This window comes from Aethalodelphis obliquidens, unplaced genomic scaffold (assembly GCF_003676395.1).
Source record: "Aethalodelphis obliquidens isolate GAN/ISIS:26980383/991018 unplaced genomic scaffold, ASM367639v1 scaffold56, whole genome shotgun sequence".
NCBI classification, from domain to species: domain Eukaryota; kingdom Metazoa; phylum Chordata; class Mammalia; order Artiodactyla; family Delphinidae; genus Aethalodelphis; species Aethalodelphis obliquidens.
Window position 1 is genome coordinate 6,389,511 of NW_020838000.1, and position 23,591 is coordinate 6,413,101.

General features: G+C 39.8%; 1 protein-coding gene and 1 long non-coding RNA gene across 4 annotated transcripts in view; both read right to left on the reverse strand.

The window, feature by feature from the left end:
* Positions 1–1,735: 1,735 nt before the first annotated feature.
* Positions 1,736–23,591, reverse strand: part of KAT2B (lysine acetyltransferase 2B) — a 102,754-nt gene continuing 80,898 nt past the window's right edge. For 2 of the 3 annotated variants that reach the window (XM_027086533.1, XM_027086535.1), the window contains 8 exons: positions 23,437–23,563; positions 17,139–17,249; positions 14,374–14,517; positions 9,768–9,882; positions 8,191–8,227; positions 7,890–7,953; positions 7,707–7,791; positions 1,736–3,805 (listed from right to left, as the gene is read on the reverse strand). In XM_027086533.1, coding sequence (XP_026942334.1) covers positions 3,612–3,805; positions 7,707–7,791; positions 7,890–7,953; positions 8,191–8,227; positions 9,768–9,882; positions 14,374–14,517; positions 17,139–17,249; positions 23,437–23,563 — 877 coding nt within the window. In that variant the 3' untranslated portion in view covers positions 1,736–3,611. The remainder of the gene's footprint in view (positions 3,806–7,706; positions 7,792–7,889; positions 7,954–8,190; positions 8,228–9,767; positions 9,883–14,373; positions 14,518–17,138; positions 17,250–23,436; positions 23,564–23,591) is intronic. The other variant, XM_027086534.1, reaches the window with a different exon arrangement.
* LOC113609375 (uncharacterized) lies at positions 22,142–23,429 on the reverse strand. The gene is made up of 2 exons (XR_003428612.1): positions 22,962–23,429; positions 22,142–22,925 (listed from the first exon to the last, which is right to left on the reverse strand). It is a non-coding gene; the product is annotated as an uncharacterized LOC113609375 (long non-coding RNA).

The following is a 23,591-nucleotide window of genomic DNA, read 5'->3' on the forward strand; positions in this document are numbered from 1 at the left end:
AAAATGGGAAGTTAACAGAGCAAAGAACAGAGACCAGTGAATTTCAGGACAGATCCAAGAACCAAGCGAGCCAGTATGCAGAAAGCTTGTGAACACGTGCCTTATTTTGAGAAGGTCCTTTGGTGCAACACATTTTCTAAGGGATTTCTTTAAAAGAACTTCAAACCTAGATAAACAAAAACTGATAAACCTTCGTTTCAGCTCAGAAAATTACACACACACAAATAACATTTTTTAAGCTCACTCTGCCAAGGTGGTGGTACTGGGCTTCCCAGTAACAAGAAGGAGGCAGGAAGATTGACTCGGGCTTTCCCGGCTTTTCTCTTCTTTGTTGAAATTATTGCTTTTAATAAACCCAAAGAAAATCTCCGCTTTTAATAAATCCAAAGAAAATCTCCAGCTTTGAAACTGTTAGCTTCCTTTTTCCACAAAAAAAGCAAAGATGCCCCCCACACACAGAAACCAAGGCATAAATATACATGAATTACATTTGAAAACTTTTCGTGATACCTACGGGTGTTGTCTCACCTCTGAAGTCCTCTGCTTACTTTGTCGAGAGTCTTCCTCCAAAGCTCTTAGAAGCTTTTAAATGAACACCAAGGGGCTGGTCTGAAGAATATCAGCTTAAAGGGGTGGTACATTATTAACCTGTCCACAGTACCTCAGTCTGATCCTGTTTCTACTCCTTAGGTTGCAAAATTATAAATTTTACTTCCAGGTAACATGAAAACCACAAAGTCGTCTTTTCCCTCTTTTCTTCTGATGAATACAACCAGAGTTGAGATTTTTGACCATGGATAGATGGGCTGGGATGGGAGGGAAACCTAGTCTTCGCTCTGGATGTTTACTTTTCCGTAGAAGGACATCCCTCAGCCCCGGCTTCCCTCTGCCCCTCATGCCTCCCTCCCCCGGGAGGAACCTGCCTCATTGATGAGTTAAGGGAAGGAAGTGGCCTAGCTCTGCTCCTTCCTCACCTGTACCTCTTTGGAGTTGACCTGCCTTCAGACAGCATCACTGTCCTGGGCCGTGCACTAAGCTTAAGGGTAAAAGGCCCTGCCTTGGTAGGGGGACGTCCGCAGTGGTGCAGAGCTGCTGGCAACTGGTGAGTCAACCACATCCTGGGGTTCCGTATCAGAAAGCCCATTTTCCATAGATACACAAGTCACAACCTCCAAAATGCATTTTATTATTTATAAAGATGCTTTGGCCATCATGTGCCTTAATCTGTTGACTGCTTAGCTGGTTCAAAATTCAGAAAGGAAGCGGTGTGCTCTTTGGTGGGTACTCATACCCCAACAGGATAAAGTTTACTTTCCTACACTCAGCACTTTGAGTAACAGTAGAAGCTCATATGGGAGATGTCTAAAAATCTGCTGTATTTTTTTCTGTCCCTCTCTTCATTCATCTATCTCACAGATGCAAAGTAGAAAAACTGGGGGCGAGTGCGGGACTGTTTCTAAAACCATAACACTCTTCTTTAGCTGGATGTTTTTCCTGAGTGTCAATGGGCAAGATGCAGTGGATCACTCCAGAGACACAATAAGTGTCTCTCCTCTTGAAAATCTCTCACTGATGGGCTGTGAATTTTTTTGAAACTTCACACAAGTGCAACAATTCTGAACACCTTCCTCGACATGCTTACGACCTAAGAACTAAGGATGTAATCAGTCATCAAACAGATCGTACATTTGCCCTGTAAACTCAATCTGCCAGAAGAAGAAAACACACCACCAGATTAAGAGCTTTTTAAAATATAATTTAAAACTATTTTGTACCAGTACAATATATTAATTTTACAAATGTAAAATTTTATCCGCTGTTAAAGCATTTGCAAAAACCACACATCCTACTTCAGCTTTATTGCACAATATCTATAAGAAAATATTAATTTTTAAATTAGAAAACATAAAAATGCTTTCAATATAGAAGAGACAATCTGATTTTAAAGACAATACTCTATAAGAATGTCTACCCAGAAAATAACAAACTTTCACAGGATACCAAGCTGGCCAGATGCTTCGGCAGATCCAGTACAAAGCACTGTGGAAAACCAGTCCAAGTTACTTAATCCAAACTGTATCATCCTTCTTCATTAGAAATCCAGATGCCACACAAGGTGGTTTCTTATACTTTAAAAAGTTGAGGCATTTCTCAGTTGTGAGCATTCTGAATATATCTTACACATTAAAAACAATCCTTCCAACTTCACAGCCATCTGCAGGGTTTTTTCCTTCATGCAGATTCTCTCTGGCAACTGTGTTTAATGTCTATCAAATAATCATTTCAATTCTTTTATGCTGATAGAAAACATCAAGTTAAATATACCTTTAAACCTAGTCCTTTACAAAAATCAGTTTATAAATTTGTATCATAAAAATTAGTGTCGAGACCATCAAGGTGGCCTTCGTTTGTTTTACATGAGTTGGTTCTCCCAGAGTTGGGATGGCGGACGTCCCACTTTTCAATGTAGTGTTAATCAGGAAATAAATCCAAGCACTAAGCTGGAATCCCAAGACGGGTTAATAAGGTTGTATGATGGATTTTAGTGGGATAGTATTACCCTGGGTATATATACCAACGTAGGTATTAAAATACTGAGAGCAAATCTTGGTGGTAATTTAATTCATCTCCGACGATGAATATAATCTGGAGATGCAAAAGGAAAAATGTTCATAAATACAGTATCAGGGGGGTTGTGTGTATTGTAGAAAGGGCAAAAAATCCTTATTTAATAGAACAAGGATTCACTAAATTTGATACATTAAATAGATTATACATCTTTTTTTGTTAAAGTATGTTGATTCCATCTCAAGTGTTTTCAAATGGATGCCTTTGTGGCCCAGGAAATTGCCTTTTGGAACTTACGGCCTGCATAAGCAAAGTCAAATATAGTATTACACACTCGTGTAGAGAAAGTAATCATTAAAATAGTGGTTATGCACTCACAAGTTTGTTGTAGGTAGACAGAATTATCAAAAACCCGGATGCTTATAAAAGTTTGCACTATTTAGAATTTCTTCCTTAGGAATCAAAGCAGTTGCTTTCCGGAACTGCATTTTTTTCAGAACTGCTCAAAGCACCTCACCTAGATGAGTGTTTTTTAAAAATATATATAAAAAGTCTACCATGAGACTTCAAACATCACATATTTCACCTTTTACGGGCTTTTTATCATGCATCCCTTCCTTTAAAGTCCTTCAGAATAAAATAAAAATAAACTCTCACATTCCATTAGAAAAAAAGGGAAACATTCATGGTCTGAAAATTTTCTGCATTCCCCCAAATCTTGGTACTATGTGCAATTTCCTCATATACAAATTTTGAGGAAACCCCTGATCATCTATTATTGAATATTCAGCTAATGGACATGCCATAGAAAGTTGACATTAATTGTAGTGAATAGATTAAAATCTATTCCATAAAATAAAAATGTTCTATGACTTCAATTTAAATACATATCTGAAAAGCTACGAGGAGGTTTTCTGTTTGTTTTTTGAAAGTGCTAATTATTACAAGTATCTTCAATACATTATGTCCAATTCTTTGTAAAACTAAACCATGCTTTAGGCACACTGCTTGATGAGTTTCTAAGAAGCAGAGGGAAAAAAATATCACTTGTCAATTAATCCAGCTTCCTTAATTTTACTGAAGAAGAATTTCTCCAGGATATTGGCACATTTGTAGTATTCACTCTCAGGGGGGTTGTACTCTTTGCAATTGGTAAAGACGCGCTGTAAGTCTGCCATGAATAATTTCTTAGACACGTAGTACCTATTCTTGAGGCGTTCGCTCATGGTTTTCAGATCTGCACGGGAAAAAAAAATATTAGCCATCTTTGACTCCTTTTAAACCAACCAGCTGACAAAAGTGAGACGGGGAAAGAAATCTATGTCATCAGTTTGATCACATTTTCACCATCCCAATGTTTTTCTTTAAGAGAAATTCATATGATCAAGGAAAACAGTTCTTGAGTCTTATGTTCTTCCTTTTGTGAGGGTATCCTGTGCAAAATCACAGTGTTTTAACGTTGAAGGGACCATTATTAGTTATCTGGCCCAATCCCCTCTTCAGCACGAGGCAGCTAAGTAGATTAGCAGCAATAAGTACGATGAACTAAGTACTGTTAGCTCTTCATTCAGAATTATACAGAAGAGGCTTTGTCTATACATGGAGCACAGCAGGTGGAACATTTGTATCGAATCATTTCATTACTTAAATCAGAACAATCAGACTGAGTTTGTTTCTCTAAATTCACAGTTGTTCTGGTGCTGTAGAGATAGAACTAAAATGGAGAAACAGATCATAAATACATCTGCAAATATACCGGTGACCTTGCATGTAAAATGGTTCCAGTGAATTTAGTTTCATGCTCCATCAGTGAAATAAGAATGACAAACTTTACTTAATAATCTATTTTCTAAAGCAAGTAAGCCTTGCGAGACAATTGTCAAAAAGAATATTTTCCCAATATATCTACTTGCTTTAAATTATTTTACAAAGGAAAACAATGCTTCATCTAAACTTGTAAGAATATAATGAGGCTTCTTTAATCTTCACTCTCAGAACCAATTTAAAGAATTCCACGAAGATTAGAAGATGCTAACATTTGTCTACTTATAGGTCCCTAGTTGTCTCTAAGTCTGGTTCTATCATTAAAAATTATATCAACTAGGGCCTCCCTGGTGGCGCAGTGGTTGAGAGTCCGCCTGCCGATGCAGGGGACACGGGTTCGTGCCCCGGTCCGGGAAGATCCCACATGCCGCGGAGTGGCGGGGCCCATGAGCCATGGCCGCTGAGCCTGCGCGTCCGGAGCCTGTGCTCCGCAACGGGAGAGGCCACAACAGTGAGAGGCCCAAATACCAAAAAAAAAAAAAAAAAAAAAAAAAATTATATCAACTGTTAAATTGGATTAGCAGATACACACTACTATATACAAAATAAACAACAAGGTCCTATTGTATAGCACAGGGAACTGTAATAAACCAAAATGGAAAAGAATATGAAAAAAATTATATAAACTCTGCATGAAAAAATAAGTCAAAATCACTAAAGAAATACTTCTGACTACCAACAACCCAAATTCCCACTATATTATCAAATTTTCCAGAGGGAGAGAAACTGACAACCAAATACACTGGGATTATCATTTAATAAGATAAATAAACTTATGTGCAACATCCCAAAATGGGGAGAAATTCATTTGCAGCAAAATCCTAAATCTACCACAAAACTCCAAAGGAAAAATAGGAAATATCTGCTTTCACCTATTTCCTTTGACTAAAGCCTTTTTTTTTTTTTTTTTTTAAATAAAGCCTATCTTGGTTAGAAGTATGTCATCACATCTGTGAATTCAACTTTCCATTTTCTTTCTTCTCTAACTGAAATAGTTCGGAGGGAGAGAAAAACTGAAAAGTATTAAGCTACACAAAGGCTTGACAAATAGCCCAGTAAACGTGTCACCTGAGTGTAACTGAACAGCTGAAGAGGTGCTCTCGTTGAATAAAGAAAGAGCAGTGGAACCGGCCTCTCTGGGTAAAACTGGATGCTTACCCTCCTCCCACCTAAATGCCCACCACTTAGGATATGCTGCCTGATATCATGTTTACGATGTTTAGAAGGAAGAGACGTGTGACCAAAAGAGAAAAAACAAAAGTAAAGGGGGAAAAAATGAAACTTGACACAAAGAAGTTTACGCAAAAGCTCTCCCCACTAGTTTTTGGAAGGCGGGAGGAAAGGAGCGATGGGGAGAGCCTCAAATACAGCAGGAAAAGAATCATGAAAGTGTTTGGAGCTTTCTGAATAATTACAACCAACTCTGCATGTTTCCTTTCTCTATTGCCTTTCCATTCTAAAGTTATAGATAACAGCTTCCTTCCTCTGGCCTTCTTAGAAGCTTTTGGTTGACCAAATGGCCTGGGTTACAAAAGAAGGTGACTGAACACTAGTGAAAACAAACATGGAGACACCACTAAATTACTCATTAAATCCCCAAAAGTTGGGAATTCTGGGTAAATAGGAAAGCCCTGCCTACCTGCCTAGCTACCCATGTGTGGGAAGCTTGGGCCACACCTCAGACGCTGTACTGAATGCCATTTCCTTAACGAAACAGGTTGGATCTCATCCATATGGAAGAAAAGAGGTTTTTTTAGGGCATGGGGGTGGGGGGGAAGAGAAGAAATGTTTTTTGAAAAAGCCATGAAGGCAATGGCAGAAAAAGTGAAATTACCGATTGTCAGTCTTGTCCTCAAAGACATGACCATCTTAGGGGCAAGGGCATCCCAAGAAAACAAAGCATGGCTCCAACCAAAGAGCACCATCTACGGTTTTCATTAACGCTGCTTACGCACACCTCAGCCCACCACTGGCCTTGCTCAGTGGGGTCAACTGTCCCCTCACGAGCATTCAGCTGTGCGCACAAGTGGTGTCCGGCTGGCGAGGTTCCCACCCTCCCCTGGCTGGACCAAGCAGAAAGCTTCCAGAGGGCAGGCTGGGAGTCGGCTATGACAGACAGGACCCACTGGACCTGCCACCGCAGGGCTTCAGAGTGCACACGGACAGGGCCGAAAACCGTTCTCCCCAGGCTCACGCAACCTCCCTGAGCATTTCACAAAAGAACTTGAGGCAGCCCAGGTGACGAGGATGCCAAGGTCAGGTAAGTCTGGAAATGGACTTAAAGGGTTTTAGCATATTTTTCACATCCTGGGAAATACTGATTCCCAAGTCAGCCTTCCATTCAGAATTCTACACTCCTTCAACCCTTACTCTGATTTTCGTGTACTGAAGTACACAGAAGCGAGGCAGATAGAAGAGGGAAAGAAAAGCGTACGGATGTGCGTCCACTTTAAGGACCAGAGACTACTGAAATCATTACCACCACTGTGTAGAACATTCGTGTGATAATGCCACAGAAAAATCTACAAATAACTCTGTTATCGGGGAGCTAATGGATCCCTTTCACTCTTCCTTTCACATCTTAATACCTTCTTAGCACCAGGTAGAAAAGGGACAGAAGATACAGGCCCTCTCCAGAAAAATGGCCACACAGCTGATTGGGGAAAAAAAAAAAAAAAAATTCAGCTCGTGGTCTGTCATCTGCACAATGCCAAATTAGTTTAATTGGGGGATTCTCAATTGACTCAATTAATCATTCCTTTTAGCCTGGTGCGGACACAGCAGCAACTTCCACAATTCTACATTTCTAAAGGCATTTCTTTTGTTTGTTTGGGGATGTGGGACCAAGCTTAAAATAGGAGTATAATTAGTGACACTCAGTCTCCTTCAAGAGCGTGGAAAATCAAGAGCTGCATTAATGATTATTTCTCCATCTAAGAGTACAGCAGTCAAGCGGCTTGATCTAACTTCGTCTGTTTACCTTCAAAAATTCTCAGACTCTCCAAGCATATCAAGAGGACAAGCTGATGTTTTTCCATTTGCAACCAAACTGAATATAATCAAGGTTATGTCCACACAGCTGACTCTCATCTCCAGTGCTGTCTGCAGCTCGCATGGATGGTGTGGGCGCTACAGGGCAGCAGTGGGAGCCTAACGAACACGGCCATCCCCTCCCCTTTACCCCTCCTGCTCTGATGCCACCGGCCCTCCACCCTACAACAGAAGAGTGCACATCAACCTCGGCACCCCTTTGTCCCCCACACCGCCATCCAGAGAGTTTTAAATCTATACTTAGAAAATGTTAATGGCATTACCCATGGGGAACCTTATAACTTCATAATATCCCGGAGCTTCTGTTCTCTTCACGGGTTCCATGAAGGGCCAAGCGCTTTGATGGCTCTTGGGTAAAGAAAAAAGTAAGGTATCTAATATGGAAATGCCATGTGGGAAATCATTTCAAAATATTTGCATGAGGTGAAGGAAAACAAAACACCCACCTTCACCTGCTGGAGGATGCTCTTGAGGGTGCTATAAAGCTGGTCGGGGTCTTTGGGCTCTTTACTTGAAAGGAAAAGAATAAACAAGAAGGAACAATGATTAGTTTTCTCTTCTCTTGCCAAGTGATTCCAGCTCATTTTTACAGAAACTTAAAATTAGAACCATTCCAGAATTTTTTATGAAAACTGAAACCTAACAAGTGTTGGGATGGTGACTACAATCAGTTTGCCTGTTTTCTCTAAGTTTCTGGGAGGGGAAAAAGAACACTTGCATTAATATCCTCTGGCCCATCATACTTACCTCTTCTCTTTTCCACTCGGTTTCCAGCCTGTCTCTCCTATATATCAACAAAATTAAACACTGAATGAGAACTGCTTTTGGTCAAGAGAATAACATATTTAATAGTTATCAAAAATACAATAAATTATAGCCACAACTCAATAAATGTCTATATCTGAAGAGTCTGAACTTAACTACAGTTAATTCTTTACTTCCTCATACACCTAACAATACAAAACATTTCCAAGACTGACATTGCTCTGTCTGTTAGTACTTTTTAAAGCAGGAACTTCAACCTTTCAGAGGAAAGCATAAAAAACAAATATGTCTGGTACTGTGGGTGTGTATTTTTTTAAAACCCTAAGTCACGGTTTCTGCTAATCACCCTGTGAAAGAGTTAAGCTGTTGTTTTAGGTTGGAACAAACTCTGTCCTGGTCTCTAGTTTATTTGGGGCAGACCCTGCTTGTAATGCAAGATGGTTTACTGTAGCAGAAAGAAGACACAGCCTGGAGTCCAATCGACCAGGACTGATTTCTTGTTCTCTCCTTAAAAGCTAATGTACCCGAGATAAGTTAGTCAACCTTTGCCTCTGTTTATCAACCTATAAAACAGAACTCCAAAACTGAGCTGATGTGATTCCTTTTGAGATTAGTTGATATATGTAAAAACACACAAAACAAACAAACAGAAGAATGCCTGGCACATGTAGGCATCCAGTGACAGAGGAGCTATTAATAAGATAATACACGGAAGCAAAATTTCCAGGTCTGACAAGGAAAGTAAGATCTGCTGTAGGGTATACTCTGTAATGAAGAAATATATCTTGCCCATATAATGTCTTATTTTCTCTGGAGAATTTTAGTTTGTTTGCTTTGGTTTTGTTTATACTAAATCTTCAATATACTGGATGATCCTGGATTTGAACCGAATGAAAGTACCAATATTCATAGCTTTTGATCTACAAAAACAGCTGTTTTAACCCAATACAACTCACCTCTAATATACACACAGAGAAGAACCCTTGGGAAAACTACTCTAAAATAGGGAACTTGAAACAAAGTATATGCTTTGCAATCATCTTGTTTAGAGGGTTGTGGAAACTAATTCAGCCCAAGCACAGTTCTATGCAGGCTGCACCCAGGAGGGCAGTGAGGCAGGGTACCAACAGCAAGATGTCTCGAGGAGGCCAGGATGGGGCTGCTACTATTCCTGACATTCACTGGCCATGCGCTGTTTAAGGTTAAAGGGCTTAACCATCCTGAGACTCAACCTTCCCCTCTGAGTAGAATTCCCTGCCACCAAGGTCACATATGGGGAGTGTCCAGCACGGTGCCACAAATAACAGGCTCTCATAACCGATGGACATTAGCAGCTACAACAAGAGGTCAACTAAGTTCTCTTCCGGTTTGTTTGCACTGGGAAACAGAGAAAAGATGTAAAAGGAAAGCATTTGCTCCCTTCTTAAAGACTACAATAACACAAATGGAGACAGACAGGGGAAGAAGCTTTCCAAATCACTGCATTCTGGTATAACTGTTTCCAACACTGTCATGGCACTACCGAAAGGTTTTGCTTTTAGAAGAAGATCTATACATACGAATTCCAGGAATGCTTTCTATCGGGATCTGCAGGACTCCATCTTTAAAACAGGAAAGTCCCGGGTAGACTTTCCGAATCTGGGCTTGTTTTCTTTCTATCAGCTTTTTAATGATCTGCAAAGCACAAGAAGAAAATATGTTTAGTGACAGAAGTCTGTGGCCACAGTTTAAGTCAGTCTATGGAGTCATTTTCCTAACAAAATTAAGTCTTCAGGAAACAAAAGGGTGAATGCTATTAAACAGTAAGACATGAAAGCATTCTATTATACCATGCCTTTAATGTCATTCACCCAGCCGCCTTTGAATACTTGTTCCCTTCCATTGAAAAGAAGCCAATACTGAGAGAACACACTGCCCCAAGGGCCCACTGTCCTCTTCAGTATAAGCGCCAAAGGTTTTGCCCCCTCCCCGGGAGCCTCAGCCGCAGCAGCCCAGGCAACGTCAGAACCTCTTCACATCCCATGACCAGGAACTGTTCCCTTCTACTCGAGGGGCAGACAAACTCACGAAGTCCCCAAAGCCTGGGAGGACGGCTTTCCTATTATTCACATTTTTCAAGGCTTGAGCCCCAACCTATGCTGTCTGCATCCAAAACGCAGCTCTAATGAGCAAAGGCAACACAACCAGGATGGGGGCCACCAGAACTGATTAGGGAATCTTGAGAGGTGTCCGTTTGTTTTATAAAATAATTCCTAATGCCCTGAGGTAACTATTTCCAGAGCAGTTTCCCTTTAAAAAAGGAAAGGAAAAAATAAAATAAAATAGCCCTCAAAACTCACCATCTTGAGATTAACCATATCATAACTGAATTTTGGAAAACGCAAAACAGTAGCAGTCATTAATCGAATTCACAAAGGAAAACAAAAAAATTCTAGTTCCTAACTGCTTGATCTCAGACATAAGGCTGGTAAATGCCATAGCATGAATGCATAACCTTAACAATTAAACACAGGACTTCATAAAATGAATGGGACTGGCAAAATACATTCCTGGTAAATCTACTCAGGGCTGTCCAATAGAAATATCATGTAAACCACCCATGTAATTGAAAATCTTCCAGTAACTACTTTAAAAAAAAGAAAAAAAAAAAGTAAAAAGAAACAGGTGTAATTTTAACAATATATTTTTATTTAATGCAATATATCTAAAATATTATCATTGCAGCATATGCTCAAGAGAGAAAAATTATGAGATATTTTACATGTTTTTATTCACACTAGGTCTTCAAAATCAGAGTGTATTTTACACTTACGGCACATCTCAGCTTTGACTGGCCATGCGGCAAGCACCCAATAGCCACGTGTGGCCAGTGGCTACCACCTGGGACAGAGCATATCTAAAACGATGCTCTGCATTTATTTGTAAGTCCAAGTCTTTTTTAAAAAGAATCCTTGGAAACAAACTAAATGTCTATTGACAGATGAATGGATAAAGAAAATGTGGTACATACATACAATGGAATATTACTCAGCCATAAAAAAGCATAAAATAATGCCATTTGCAGCAACATGGATGGACCTAGAGATTATCATACTAAGTGAAGTAAATGAGACAAAGAAAGACAAATATCATATGATAGCACTTATATGTGGAATCTAAAAAAAAGATGATACAAATGAACTTATTTGCAAAACAGAAACAGACTCAGAGGCACAGAAAACAAACTTATGGTTATCAAAGGGGATGGGGGGGAGGGATAAACTAGGAGTTTGGGGTTAACATATACACACTACTATATATAAAGTAGATAAACAGCAAGGTCGTACTGCATAGCACAGGGAACTATACTTAATATTCTGCAATAACCTATAATGGAAAAGAATCTAAAAAAGAATAGATGTGTATAACTCACTTTGCTGTACACCTGAAACCAACACAACATTGTAAACCAACTACATTTCAGTAAAAAAGTTTTTTAAAGAAAGAATTCCAATGACAATTTCTTATATGAAGGCCTTCAGAAAATATAATTTCAAATATAATTTTGAAAGTTTTTTGTCTTCACCAAGGATGCCCTCAAATGTGACAGCCTAGCAGGTGGCTTCCATACCCTCAGGTAGCACCTTGAGGTGACTGGTAATAGAGGTGGGGTGCGGGGGGCTTCGCAACCTCTCTGCACCTCTGAGGATCACTTTGGAGAAAAAGACATTTCACTTCCGTTCCAGTCTCTTATCTTCACTTCATCACCATGTTGTTGTCTTTCTCTACTCAAATCCGTCTCTCATTCCACCGCTGTTGGTGTTAGTCTTCCCAAACAGAAAATTGGGGGCAACTCCCCCATCTTTAATATTTCACCAAGTTTTAGCATGTCTTCCTACAAAGATCCCATTGCTTTTCCTCACTCTTACTTTGGCCCCTCCAAGCCCAGTCTCACGTAGCCTCACATGTGAACGGAGATTTAAGAATTACCCCCACTTCCCAGCCCCCCAGACACACCCACACTCAGTCCTGTCTGCTCACGGCCTGTTCACACTTCCTCAAGTAGTGGCCTTCATCACCCACACGCCTATGGTCCCAGGTGTGCAGATACCCATGAATCCACTTATGTTGGGCTCTGAATCTCTGCTCATGCTTGATTCCCTTCCAGGCCACCCCGTCTAGACACGTGTCCCATGACGCCACCTCCGAAGATGTGAGATGATGCTAGGGCTGCTGCATCCCACCCTGCCTTGGAGTCCTCACTCCCACAGCACTCAGCTCCCACCCACCGCTCCACCTGTGCAACTGCACTGGTTCTCTCTCCACCCCTGCTAACCACAACCACAAGTGACTGCTCTGTACGCTTCCACGGCGGGGAAGACCCTCCATCTCCCTACAATTTGTTCCTTCCCACTATTCGTCCCTACCTTCCCCAAGGGGGTTTCCAGAGCTGGAATAAATGACACTTGTAAAAATCACTTGAATTCTGTGGAAGAAGATATTACGTGAATCCAAACACCTTCTTAGGGCGACCTCCGATCTCTCATGCATTCAGTGGTGCGCCTATTAGGGAAGGCTGGAGGCTGAGAGGGAGGTGGCGGGGGAGGAATCCAAGGGGAGAGAAAGGGGAAGGGGATGGGGCGCTGTCTTCTCAAAACCTGAGGCTTTGCTGCCATCTAAAATAGCTCTGCACAACGGGCTGCGAATTCAGACCTGCTCATTAAGCCCAGCGGAGAACAGGGAGGGGAGCCTGCTGTGCTTGTATTAACTCTCCAAGCACCCTATGTGGAATTCTGTCTTAGGCTGACGTCTCTGACCAAGAAACAACAGAGGTTGTTTTTATTTTCTAATTTAATAAAAGCCTTTTGCTCACTTCCACGGGAAGCATAAGAACAACTCTGAGCTACTTCAAGTAAAAGGAAAATACTTACTGAGCACCTACTATACACCAGACACTGCGTAAGGAGCTTTACATCTGTTATGTCAGTGACATCTGACAAGTAACTAAGAACTGGGATCAAGGAAATGAGCAGAAACCAGAAAACAAAGACAGGTTTAAGGCAGAGGTCTTTTTTGTTACTCGCTAGAGAAAAGTACACTCGAATGAATAACTGAAGTATCAAGTGGGACTGATATGGGGTGACCCAGGTGCAAATTCCCAGTTTTTGAACTCCAAGAACTAGGGGGACCAAGGGGATAATCCTGGGCTTAACACATAAAGTTCATTCACTTAATAAACGGCTTCTGTTACACTCCCCTAATTATGATCTCCGTATGTTTCTTTTCCCTGACTTAGAGAAATGTAAAAATTACTATGTAGTCAAATCTATCAACGTTTCCCTTTACTGCTTCTCTTTTAGTTCATATGCATAAAAGACTTCACCCCAGCATCAGATACCAAATCACTTGGTACTTCCCTTGGCAGTCCAGTAGTTAAGATTCTGCGCTTCTACTGCAGGGGGCGTGGGTTCGATCCCTAGTCAGGGAACTAAGATCCCGCATGTCATGCAGTGCGGCCAAAAAAAAAAAAAAGAGTCCTCTCCAGATAACAAATCACTTACTATTTGGAAGTATAAGCCTTCAGAACGTGCAATGCAGAAGGAGAGGTGAATACAAACTAAGATAAACATGGAAGGTAACGACTAACTGAAATTCAAATGAGTGGATCAAACTAGTACTCAAGAAGTCCGAAGAGGAATGGAAAACAGGCGGAAGTGGTCCCATCTGTGTCTGTGTGTGTGTGTGTGTGTGTGTGTGTGTGTGTGTGTGTGTGTACATGCATTGGGAGAGGAAGTGGGTAAAGGATGAAGATACCAAGCAAGAGGGTTAAAGCATCAGTAACAGCCTTTGGAGATTAGTTTACAAAGGGAAATAAAGAGGTGGGTTTGAGAAGGATGCATGAGGCCAGCATGTAAGAGGCCTTGAAGGTGAAATTAAGATTTACTATCATATTTTACAAGTTCTGTATTTTACACCAATTTAACAGGTACTGACCCCCTTAGAAGTGGTGATTTAGAGAGAAGATAAAGGATACCTTCAAAGAAGAAACCTAGACAAAACAGAGCAAACCGAGGTTATGGTACCCGGCAGACCCACACCCACAGAGCCCAGTGATGCACACTTCACCCCAGAAGAGACTGGTCTGCGCAGACCAGTCGGGTTCCCCCGAGTCAGTCACGTACTTACCTCCTTCTGCTTCTTAATGATGACAGAAAATTCCGTGTATGGGATCTGTGGATTTAGCTCACATCCCATTAAAGTGGCTCCCTCATAATCCTTGATGTAGCCAACGTATTTGGTTTTAGGGATTTTAATTTCTTTGGAGAAACCCTGCAAAGTCAATAATTTCATTTATACAGAGGCCTGTGCATCAAACATCCTCTCTGAGTGCAAACTATGTGCTAGGCCTGTCTTGGTGCCCAGCACAGGTCCAAGCTCTCATCCTATTATCCTGGGGAGAATTAGCATGAAACCCTTCCAAGAAGTTCAGAAACATCAAAAATCAACTGTGCAAATAGGAAGCAATTCAACATAAAAAATAAACCTAGTAAAACACAAATAATATTAAAAAGTCTTTAACAAAAATGGCTACTAAGTAAAAATAAGGTTTAATTTTGCATTAAACCGCACAATTTCTCCCAAAGTAGACAGGGGGCCTCTAGGATGCTCCACAAATCAATAACTAACATTGATCTAAATTCTGAAAGCAAAATTTGTCCAAAAATATAGCAATAAGAACCTTGATGTTGAGGAAATGAAACACCTACTTGACAGGCAAAAAAATTCCAGACGGGCTTCCCTGGTGGCGCAGTGGTTAAGAATCTGCCTGCCGATGCAAGGGACACGGGTTCGAGCCCTGGTCCAGGAAGATCCCACATGCCACGGAACAACTAAGCCCGTGCGCCACAACTACTGAGCCTGCGTTCTAGAGCTTGCGAGCCACAACTACTGAGCCCACGTGACTAGAGCCCGTGCTCTGCAACAAGAAAAGCCACCGCAATGAGAAGCCCGCGTACCGCAACGAAGAGTAGCCCCGCTCCCCCCAGCTAGAAAAAGCCCACGCGCAGCAACGAAGACCCAACGTAGCCAAAAATAAAATAAAATAAATAAATTTATTAAAAAACAGAAAAACTTCCAGACCATCACGACAGTGGTTGTTTCAGTGATATTAACGCTTTGCAGTATATTAATTTACATACTTTAAGCTGTAATAATATAGTTAGACAGGGCATATAGTCATATATCTATAACGACTGTCTTTATGGTGCCTATTTCAAATTTTTGCAGAAAATTACTTGGACTTTAAATTTCCTGCCTCCTCTTTTAGCAAAAACTTATTTTCCAAGCAATTATTGACATCAGCCTCAAAGAGGACCACAGACAAGTCATTTAAGAAGCATGCCTGAGATTTCTTCTCTACAACGTTGTTACTGCCTAGGAAAGCTGACACTCAAGCCCCCAGTAAAACAAACCCATTGAGTTCTCTCTAGTGAGTTTTATTACAAAAGTCACAAAGGCATCCTAAAGAATGAGGAGAAAATAAATAGGAGGTTACTTATCTGCCATCAGAGGAGTGAAAGCTTTCTAATCATATAAGGACTTGTATTTTAAAAAGAGGTTAATAGATTGTATGTAATAAAATCTTTTAAATTCTGTACATTAAAAAAAATCCATAAGCAATGTGGAAAAACAAATGACAAACGGGAGAAAAATCATAAAATAAAAGGTTACTATCTTTATATATCTGAGTTCTCATAGATCAATATGAAAATAAATATTTTAATAGAAGAAGAGGCAAAATGCAATGAATTGGCAATTCAAAATAAGAAGACATACAAAGGGGCAATGAACAAGGAAAAACAAGTCAAACTTCACAATAATCAAATAAATGCAAACATGCACAATTTGTCACCTAGGAAAGCGGTAAAAAAATATATATTTTTTTCAATTATGAACTTGTTTCCTGGGCTCCCTTATACATTGCTGACAAGAGGAGAAATTATTTGGCAGTGCATAACAAAACCTTAAATACTTCTGGAAGCGCACATTCACACATGGACACTTACTTATAAAAATACCTAAATGTCCCCCAAATGTGGTATTGGTTTAATAAATTATTCTCCATTTATACAACAAAATTTCAGAGAAGCATCAAAAATCATATTTGAAAAGTCAGACTGTATTAAGTTAAACACGTAAGTGATTACATTACATGCAATAATGAGCCAATTTTTGTATTTATATACAGACAAACACACACAGAGAAAAAATACTAGAAGAGTATCTGTCAAAATGTTAACAGTAAATTTCTCTGGGTGGTAGAATTACAAGCAGTTTTTCTTCTTTTCTTTGTGCTTCATTTCATTTTCCAAAATTTCTACAGTAACTATACATTACTTTTGTCATCAGAAAAGTAAATGGAAAATGTTTAGGAATTTAGAATTACAGAGCACTATTAAAAAATATGTAGCAAAGTATAATCCTCAGAGTGCTGAGATGGAAACTTCTGACAGAAAGAACTAAGAAGCAGCCAAGCTCCCAGCCGCCTGTGTGCTGTTGGACCAGGATGGTCTGGAACCCCTTGTAAACATCATAATTTCCTCTCTGCTGTCATAAATGAAGGTCTGCCAGAGACTGAATCTGTTTCTCTCATTCATGGAGAACTCTAGTCCCCCAGCAATGGGAATTTCTCCTCAGCCTGGGGATAGCACATTATAGATGACGTTCATTCATTCACTCAACATTTATTTAGTACTTACAATGTGTTGGTCATACCCTCTAGTCCAGACTGAAGCTCACCTCTGGCTTAAGGCTTGCAAAATAAATGGATGCCCCTCTTATAAGCAGAAAACAGTGGGGGGCGGAGGGTGGGTGCTTATTTGCATGAAAGCTACCTGAGTGCATATTAAGAAAAGGAACGACAGAACAGGGTTGCACGTGAAAAAACCCACCTGCTTCTTGAAATATCCAATTGCATATTCATCTGCATAGGTGAGAAAGTTCAGGATGTCATGTTTTATGTGATATTCCTTCAAATGGTTCATCAGGTGTGTTCCATAGCCCTGTGGGCAAGTCAGTATGCAGACAAATATATTAGGTTCTGGAGAAAAGAAAGTCCCATATTTTCACTGGGAAATGTTGGCAAATTTAGGAGTATGTATTGCCAGTATAACACCAACACCCTTCTTGCATTTCTGAACTTTGAAAATGAGCTGTAAAACCAAACAAATTCAAAATCCCTGAATGGAGATACAATCATCTTTTGAAAATACAAGTTTCTGGCTCTTCAAAAAGAACACACCAAGGCTACAAGCTTCTCATTCAGTCCTAGAGATTACACATTGAATATTAATAAAGAGGTTTTTGGAATAAATACTGATTATGAATTTCTGCTTATGTTTAAAGTATTTGAGAACCTGAGATGAAAAGAGCAATGTAAATGAGAAAGGCTGATCTCTACTAGAATATTAACTAATCCAGGTGTTTCCTGCATACAACAAATCAGCAGTCCTTCCAAAGAACTGTATCATCACGTACATAGGGTTTTCAACTTGTTCTTATCAGACCTTTCCAAGCAGTCTGAGAAGCCCCGAACCTCTGAGTGAGCCAGAAGACATTAGGAAGTAACTAAAAATAGTGAACAATGTTAAATAAGTTAATGATTGAAATATGAAAAAAAAAAGTAAGTACCAGATTTTTTGGTGATGTACAATGCTTGAAGAAAAATCTATACATTTAAAGGGATGGTTTTAGAATCTCATAAAAAGAAGATGAAGGTAAACCCAAGCATCCACATACAAATATCTTCACATCAATATTTTAGAATTTGGTGACACACTTTTCTAAAGAACTCAAACACGCTCATAGGTATGTTATCGTGGAACTACAGGCCCACAGGGGAGAAGGATCTTTGGAAGTCATCTGGTCTAATTCTATCCCATGTGACACTAGAAGTCTCCTGCCATCTACCTTGGAAACGTGAGCTGCTAGAACACCTCCAGTTTAGGGTGCTCGCTCAGTCCTTAGACCAATTAATTTTCAGCCACTGTTATGGTTGGGAAGTTCTTCCTATGTTCACCTGAGAATCTGACCCCTTGTTCCTTCTACCTATTGACCTTAGTTCTACTCCTAGAATAACAAAGACTGGTCCCTGCTTTTAACAACTCTCCAAACCCTTGAAAATTATCCTCCCTCACCCACGCCCATTCCTACCTCCCAGGTACGAAGCCAAGCTTCAGTTGTTCTTCATACGGCATGATCGGAAGACCCTTTCTCAATCTAGTCACACTTTTCAGGGCCGCACGGCAGGAGGTGAGCAGCGGGCGAGAAAGCGAAGCTTCATCTGCCGCACCCCATCACTCCCCATCACTCGCATTACCGCCTGAACATTCCCCCCACCCCTCCCACGGTCCGTGGAAAACTTGTCTTCCACGAAACTGGCCCCTGGTGCCAAAAAGGTTGGGGACCGCAGCTGTATAACAATACCCTTCTAAAGCATGGATCCCAAGACCAAGCATAATAATATTCAGGGGACAGTCTGCCCAGTACATAGGAGAAGTGTATTACCATCTCCCTATTCTGGAAATTATTCTTCCATTGATATTACCCATGGACATGTTAGCTTTTCCCAAACATATCACAACACTGACACACTGTGAGTTTGAATAAAACTCGGATAAAAAGACGAATGAAATCTCTCTCTTCTTGAGAAGATAGTAAAATGGGGAAGATAGACATATAGAACTCATAATTACATATACAACTGGCTGTTTAATATGGTAGCCACTAGCCATGTGTAGCTTTTGAGCGATGAAAGTGTGACAAGTCCAAATGAGACATACAAGCGTAAAATACACACCAGGGGAAAAAACTCTCATTAATGACTTTTAAACTTATTACATGTTGAAATGGCAGTATTTTGGACACACTAGGTTAAATAGAAAATATCAAAATTAATTTCACCTGTTTCGTTTTACTTTTTTTTTAATACGACTATTGGAGATTTTTAAATTACACATGTGGCTTGCATTTGAGGCTCACAGATGTATTTTTATTGCACAGCACTGGTACAGAGTGATGTACTTGTACCTATAATAGAGAAAAAGGCTATAAGATAATTAAGAGGGAGAAGGAAAAGAAGATGTGTAAGCTAAGCCTTAAAGAAGTTTTGTCAACTGGTAAGAAGACGGACTGGAAATCTAAATGTAAGGAAAAATAAACCTATACAAAAGTATTATAAAAAGATACAGGAAAGTGGGTTTATAACCTAGGGATATAGAAAGGCTTCCTAAAGAAAATATAAAATGCGAAAGCACAAAAGACTGATTATTAAGTAGACTACTTCAAAGTTTAAAACTTCTTTTACAGATTTCATAAGCAATTTAAGATACCATAAACAAAATGACAAAATGGGACGGTATAGATATACAAGATATTATAAAAAATTAACATCAAGAATGCATAAATAATACCTTCAATAGGATCAATACAAAAAAAGATAAATCATCAAAGGAACAAGCAATAAATATAACCAAGAAATTAAAAAAAAAAGATGTTTGATCCCAATAGTAATCAGAGCACTCCGTCACGAGATGCAATATTTCACTCAGCAATGTGCAAATTTCTTTAAGGTTGACAATACCCAGGGAAATGGCACTCTCCAGCACCACTGGTGAAAGTGTAAATTGGTAAACCCACTGAGAAGGGTGATCTGGAAGTAAGTTTTTAAATTGAGACTCTGGCCATAGCCATTCCTACAGCGATGCCACTTTTCAGTGTCCAGAAATCATTTCCAAACAGAGCACTGTTAGTGATAGAAAATAACTGGAAATAAATATGAATGTCTTCTATAGGGAACAGTTACATAAATTATGGTCTGTCTACATTAGGCAAATCTATATAAAAAGAATAAAGTAGTTCCCTATTAGCATTGTCCAATAGGGATTTCTGCAACGATGGAGATATTCTTCATCTGTGCTATCCAATATGGTAGCCATTAGTCACATGCAGCTACCGAGGACTTGAGTGACTAAGGAACTGAATTTTAAATTTTATTTAATTTTAATTGATCTAAATATACATTTAAATAACCACGTTTATGTACTAAAGTTGAAAGATCCCTAAGATATAATGGAAAGGTTTTTTTTCAATTATGTACAGTATGAATTCTAGTTATGTAAACAACAACACACCACACAGACAGGTACATGTCCATGTACATAATATAGAGAAGCAACTAGAAGGATGCACACCAGGCTGACAATGACTGGACAGCAGGGGGAAGGGGGCATGGGATTTTTGCTTTCTCTGAAAATGTATCTGTGCGTGACCTAGGTAATTAAATATAATTTTTAAAGAAAAGTGGGGGGAAAAAAACTGGAGAAAAGGGAAGGGTTGGCTACTGCATGTGCACAAGAATAGTAATATCTAGGATTCAGTAAGAAATGTGTCCTCTGATGAAACTCACTTTAACCTAGAAGTGAGTTTAACCTAGATGTGGTTGATGGAAGAGAGTTAGGCTTTCACTGTATACACCATCTTGTAAGCAGCTAATAGAACTATACATTTTCTCCCCTTCACCCACAATCCAAGGATTTTACTCAAGCAGAAAAATAATGGTTCTTTTGTAAATAGCTTCTCAAAACCTGCATAAGGTATTCTTCATCAACAGCCACTAATCTGTCATTTCTCCAAAGAAATTTTCCAGATTCCAACGGCTTGTGAGTAGGGACTGTGCCTTTTAACTTGAATCCTCTCTGTGTACTTCCTTGGTTAAAGAGGCACTAACAGTGTTAAGCTATTATATGCAAATGTTTAGATTTTTCACCCCAGAACTATTTCCCTCCTTTGTATGCCTTTATTTTCAACTATCACCAAAAGGATTCCTTTCCAAATCCACCTGGTAACTTCAGTGTTTATTTAAATACTTACTATGGTAAATTAAGTATTAGCCATGTAACTTTAAAGTTGCATATAATGTCACACCCAAATAGTTCTTAGATAAGCTATTCCAAAACCAGGTGAGGAGCTTTAAGTAAATTCTCAAATGTTATCTTGCATGTGTTTTGAGCAAGATAAATTCACATACAAATCTTATTTAAAGCATTCACAGGAATTTGTATATAAGCTCAGTCTCCAAAATGAGTACGTGCGAATTTTAACGTATCATTTAGCCAAGATTTTTAATATCTCAAATCAAAATTGTAAACCTCCACTTACGAACTTTCTGTTTTCACAAATAAGTGCTACCAGAATTGACTTCCATCACATGCATCCATTCTATCCAGTTTTGAAAGATTAATCTTCATTTTCTAAAACCAGTTAAGTCACTTACAAAAGGTGGCTTTTCTTGTAGTTTTCCCTACTCAGTTTGTAATGTTTGGCCACCTTCCTTCAAGTCTTTAGAAAATTACATGGTTTGGGGGAAAAAATATACACTGCCCTTCTGGGAAGTAATAAGACAAAGCATCCAATTCATATTAAACAGCTTTAGTTTCCCTCTGGTATCCTAAAAGTGTCCAAGGCAACCTTAACCAACCTTTCCAAACAAGCTGCTTGGTGTAGCTTTCTTTGCAAACAAAAATTAGGCAATCTTCTGAAATTATAAACCAAGGACATATTTTCCAGCTCCTCTCCCTATGAAAAGCCAAACCAAATTTTTCTTTTAAGTAAGTTCCTAAATTCCGGACACTTACTGTTTCTCACTTTGGCTAGGGGGAAATAAACCTGTGATAAGCACAGCAACAGTACCATCTAAAGATATAGAGTCAGAGTTCCTTGAAAAAGAGCCAGAGATCGGTTTCAGGTAGATGTGGGCCCTCACCTTCTCCGGTCAGAATGATGAATTTGATACTGATGAATTTTGTCTGTCCTTGGATGCTGAGTGCTGTGAGTCAAAGACAAAAAGCCCCATTTGTGCTTTGTGAGAGGAAACCACAGCAGCTGTTAATTGGCACCGTGACCATTACACAGAGGAGAGCTGTTAATGAAGCCAAAAGCACCCATGGCCCTGGTTTCAGCCGGCAGGCAGCTCATGATTCCTTCCCGAGATCCATTTTTGGTTTCTGTAACTGGCATTGCTTCACTGTAGCTGAAGAAGGCAACAATGCCCTTAGGCCCACACTGTCCAAGCCCAGTGAGCACCTGAAACGTGGCCAGTCCAAACTGACACAGGTGTGAGTGCGGAATACACTCTTGATTTCTGAGACTTAGTACCAATCAAAGAATGTAAAATGTCTCAATAATTCTTGGAGGCTGAGTACCTGTCGCAATGACAACACTTTGGATATACTGAGTAAAATGAAGTACAATTTTTTAGAATTATTTTTGCCTATTTTCTTTTTTTCTTTTAATGTAGCTACTAGAAAATTCAAAATCACATACATGGTTCACATTTGCCCATTGCATTATATATCACTGGACAACGTTGCCTTAGACCTGCCAATAATGTTTCTCAGCGGCCGTCAAATCCTGAGCTACTTATCTTTCCACCAATTGCCGTATTTTTGCGTGATTTTAGGGCTCCCAAAGTACCAAATGAATTATAGCCTGAAGACACATTTCTGGTTCCACTTTCACAAAAGCAGCAGAGGACGACACAACACAATCTAAATCTTTCTGACAATTGAGAATCTGATTTATTCCAGGCAGACTGCAATGCCAAGCACACTATCAATAAGACAGTCTGGCTCCTGGGGAGGAAGGGACCCATGCCAAGTACAATCGGGAAGGCAAATCAGCTACACACACATACATACACACACACACACACACACACACACACACACACACACACACACTCCAGAAAGACCCACATTCCAAACCTGCATGAATATTTCTGAAACTCAGTAATAAAGTTATTCAAATGTCATGACTTCCCCGACAGAATTTCTTTAGTCCTTGTCCCCCATTAGGCATAAGGTCATAAGAAATCTTTCTGAGGTGTGAGTCACCTAAATCATCTCCCTAATCCACATCACACCACACCCCTTCTGGTGGGGCACTGTCCCCAGGTGTGTGTAGACACGTCTGCACGTGGAAATGATCAGTAACACTGAGACGTGTTTTCAAACATCTCTTCACTTGCTGTAAACTTTGCCTGAGTTGCACCAGGGGCTGTGTGGTGTCCCCAGACCCTGCGCCCAGGTCCAACAAAACCCGGTAGAGCCTGACTGCGGATACAAGGAAGCGTGTACGCTACACACACACACACACACACACACGGAGAGGATGCTCCTGGGTCACGCTTACCTTGACTTGCTCATTGGAGGTTACAGCGCAGAAAACAATCTCTGTGAATCCTTGGGATGGGAACATTCGGAAACAGATACCACCAATAACACGGCCGTCTTTAATTAAAGCAAGGGTTTTGTGTTTCCTGAAAGAATAAGATTATGTCAAAGTTT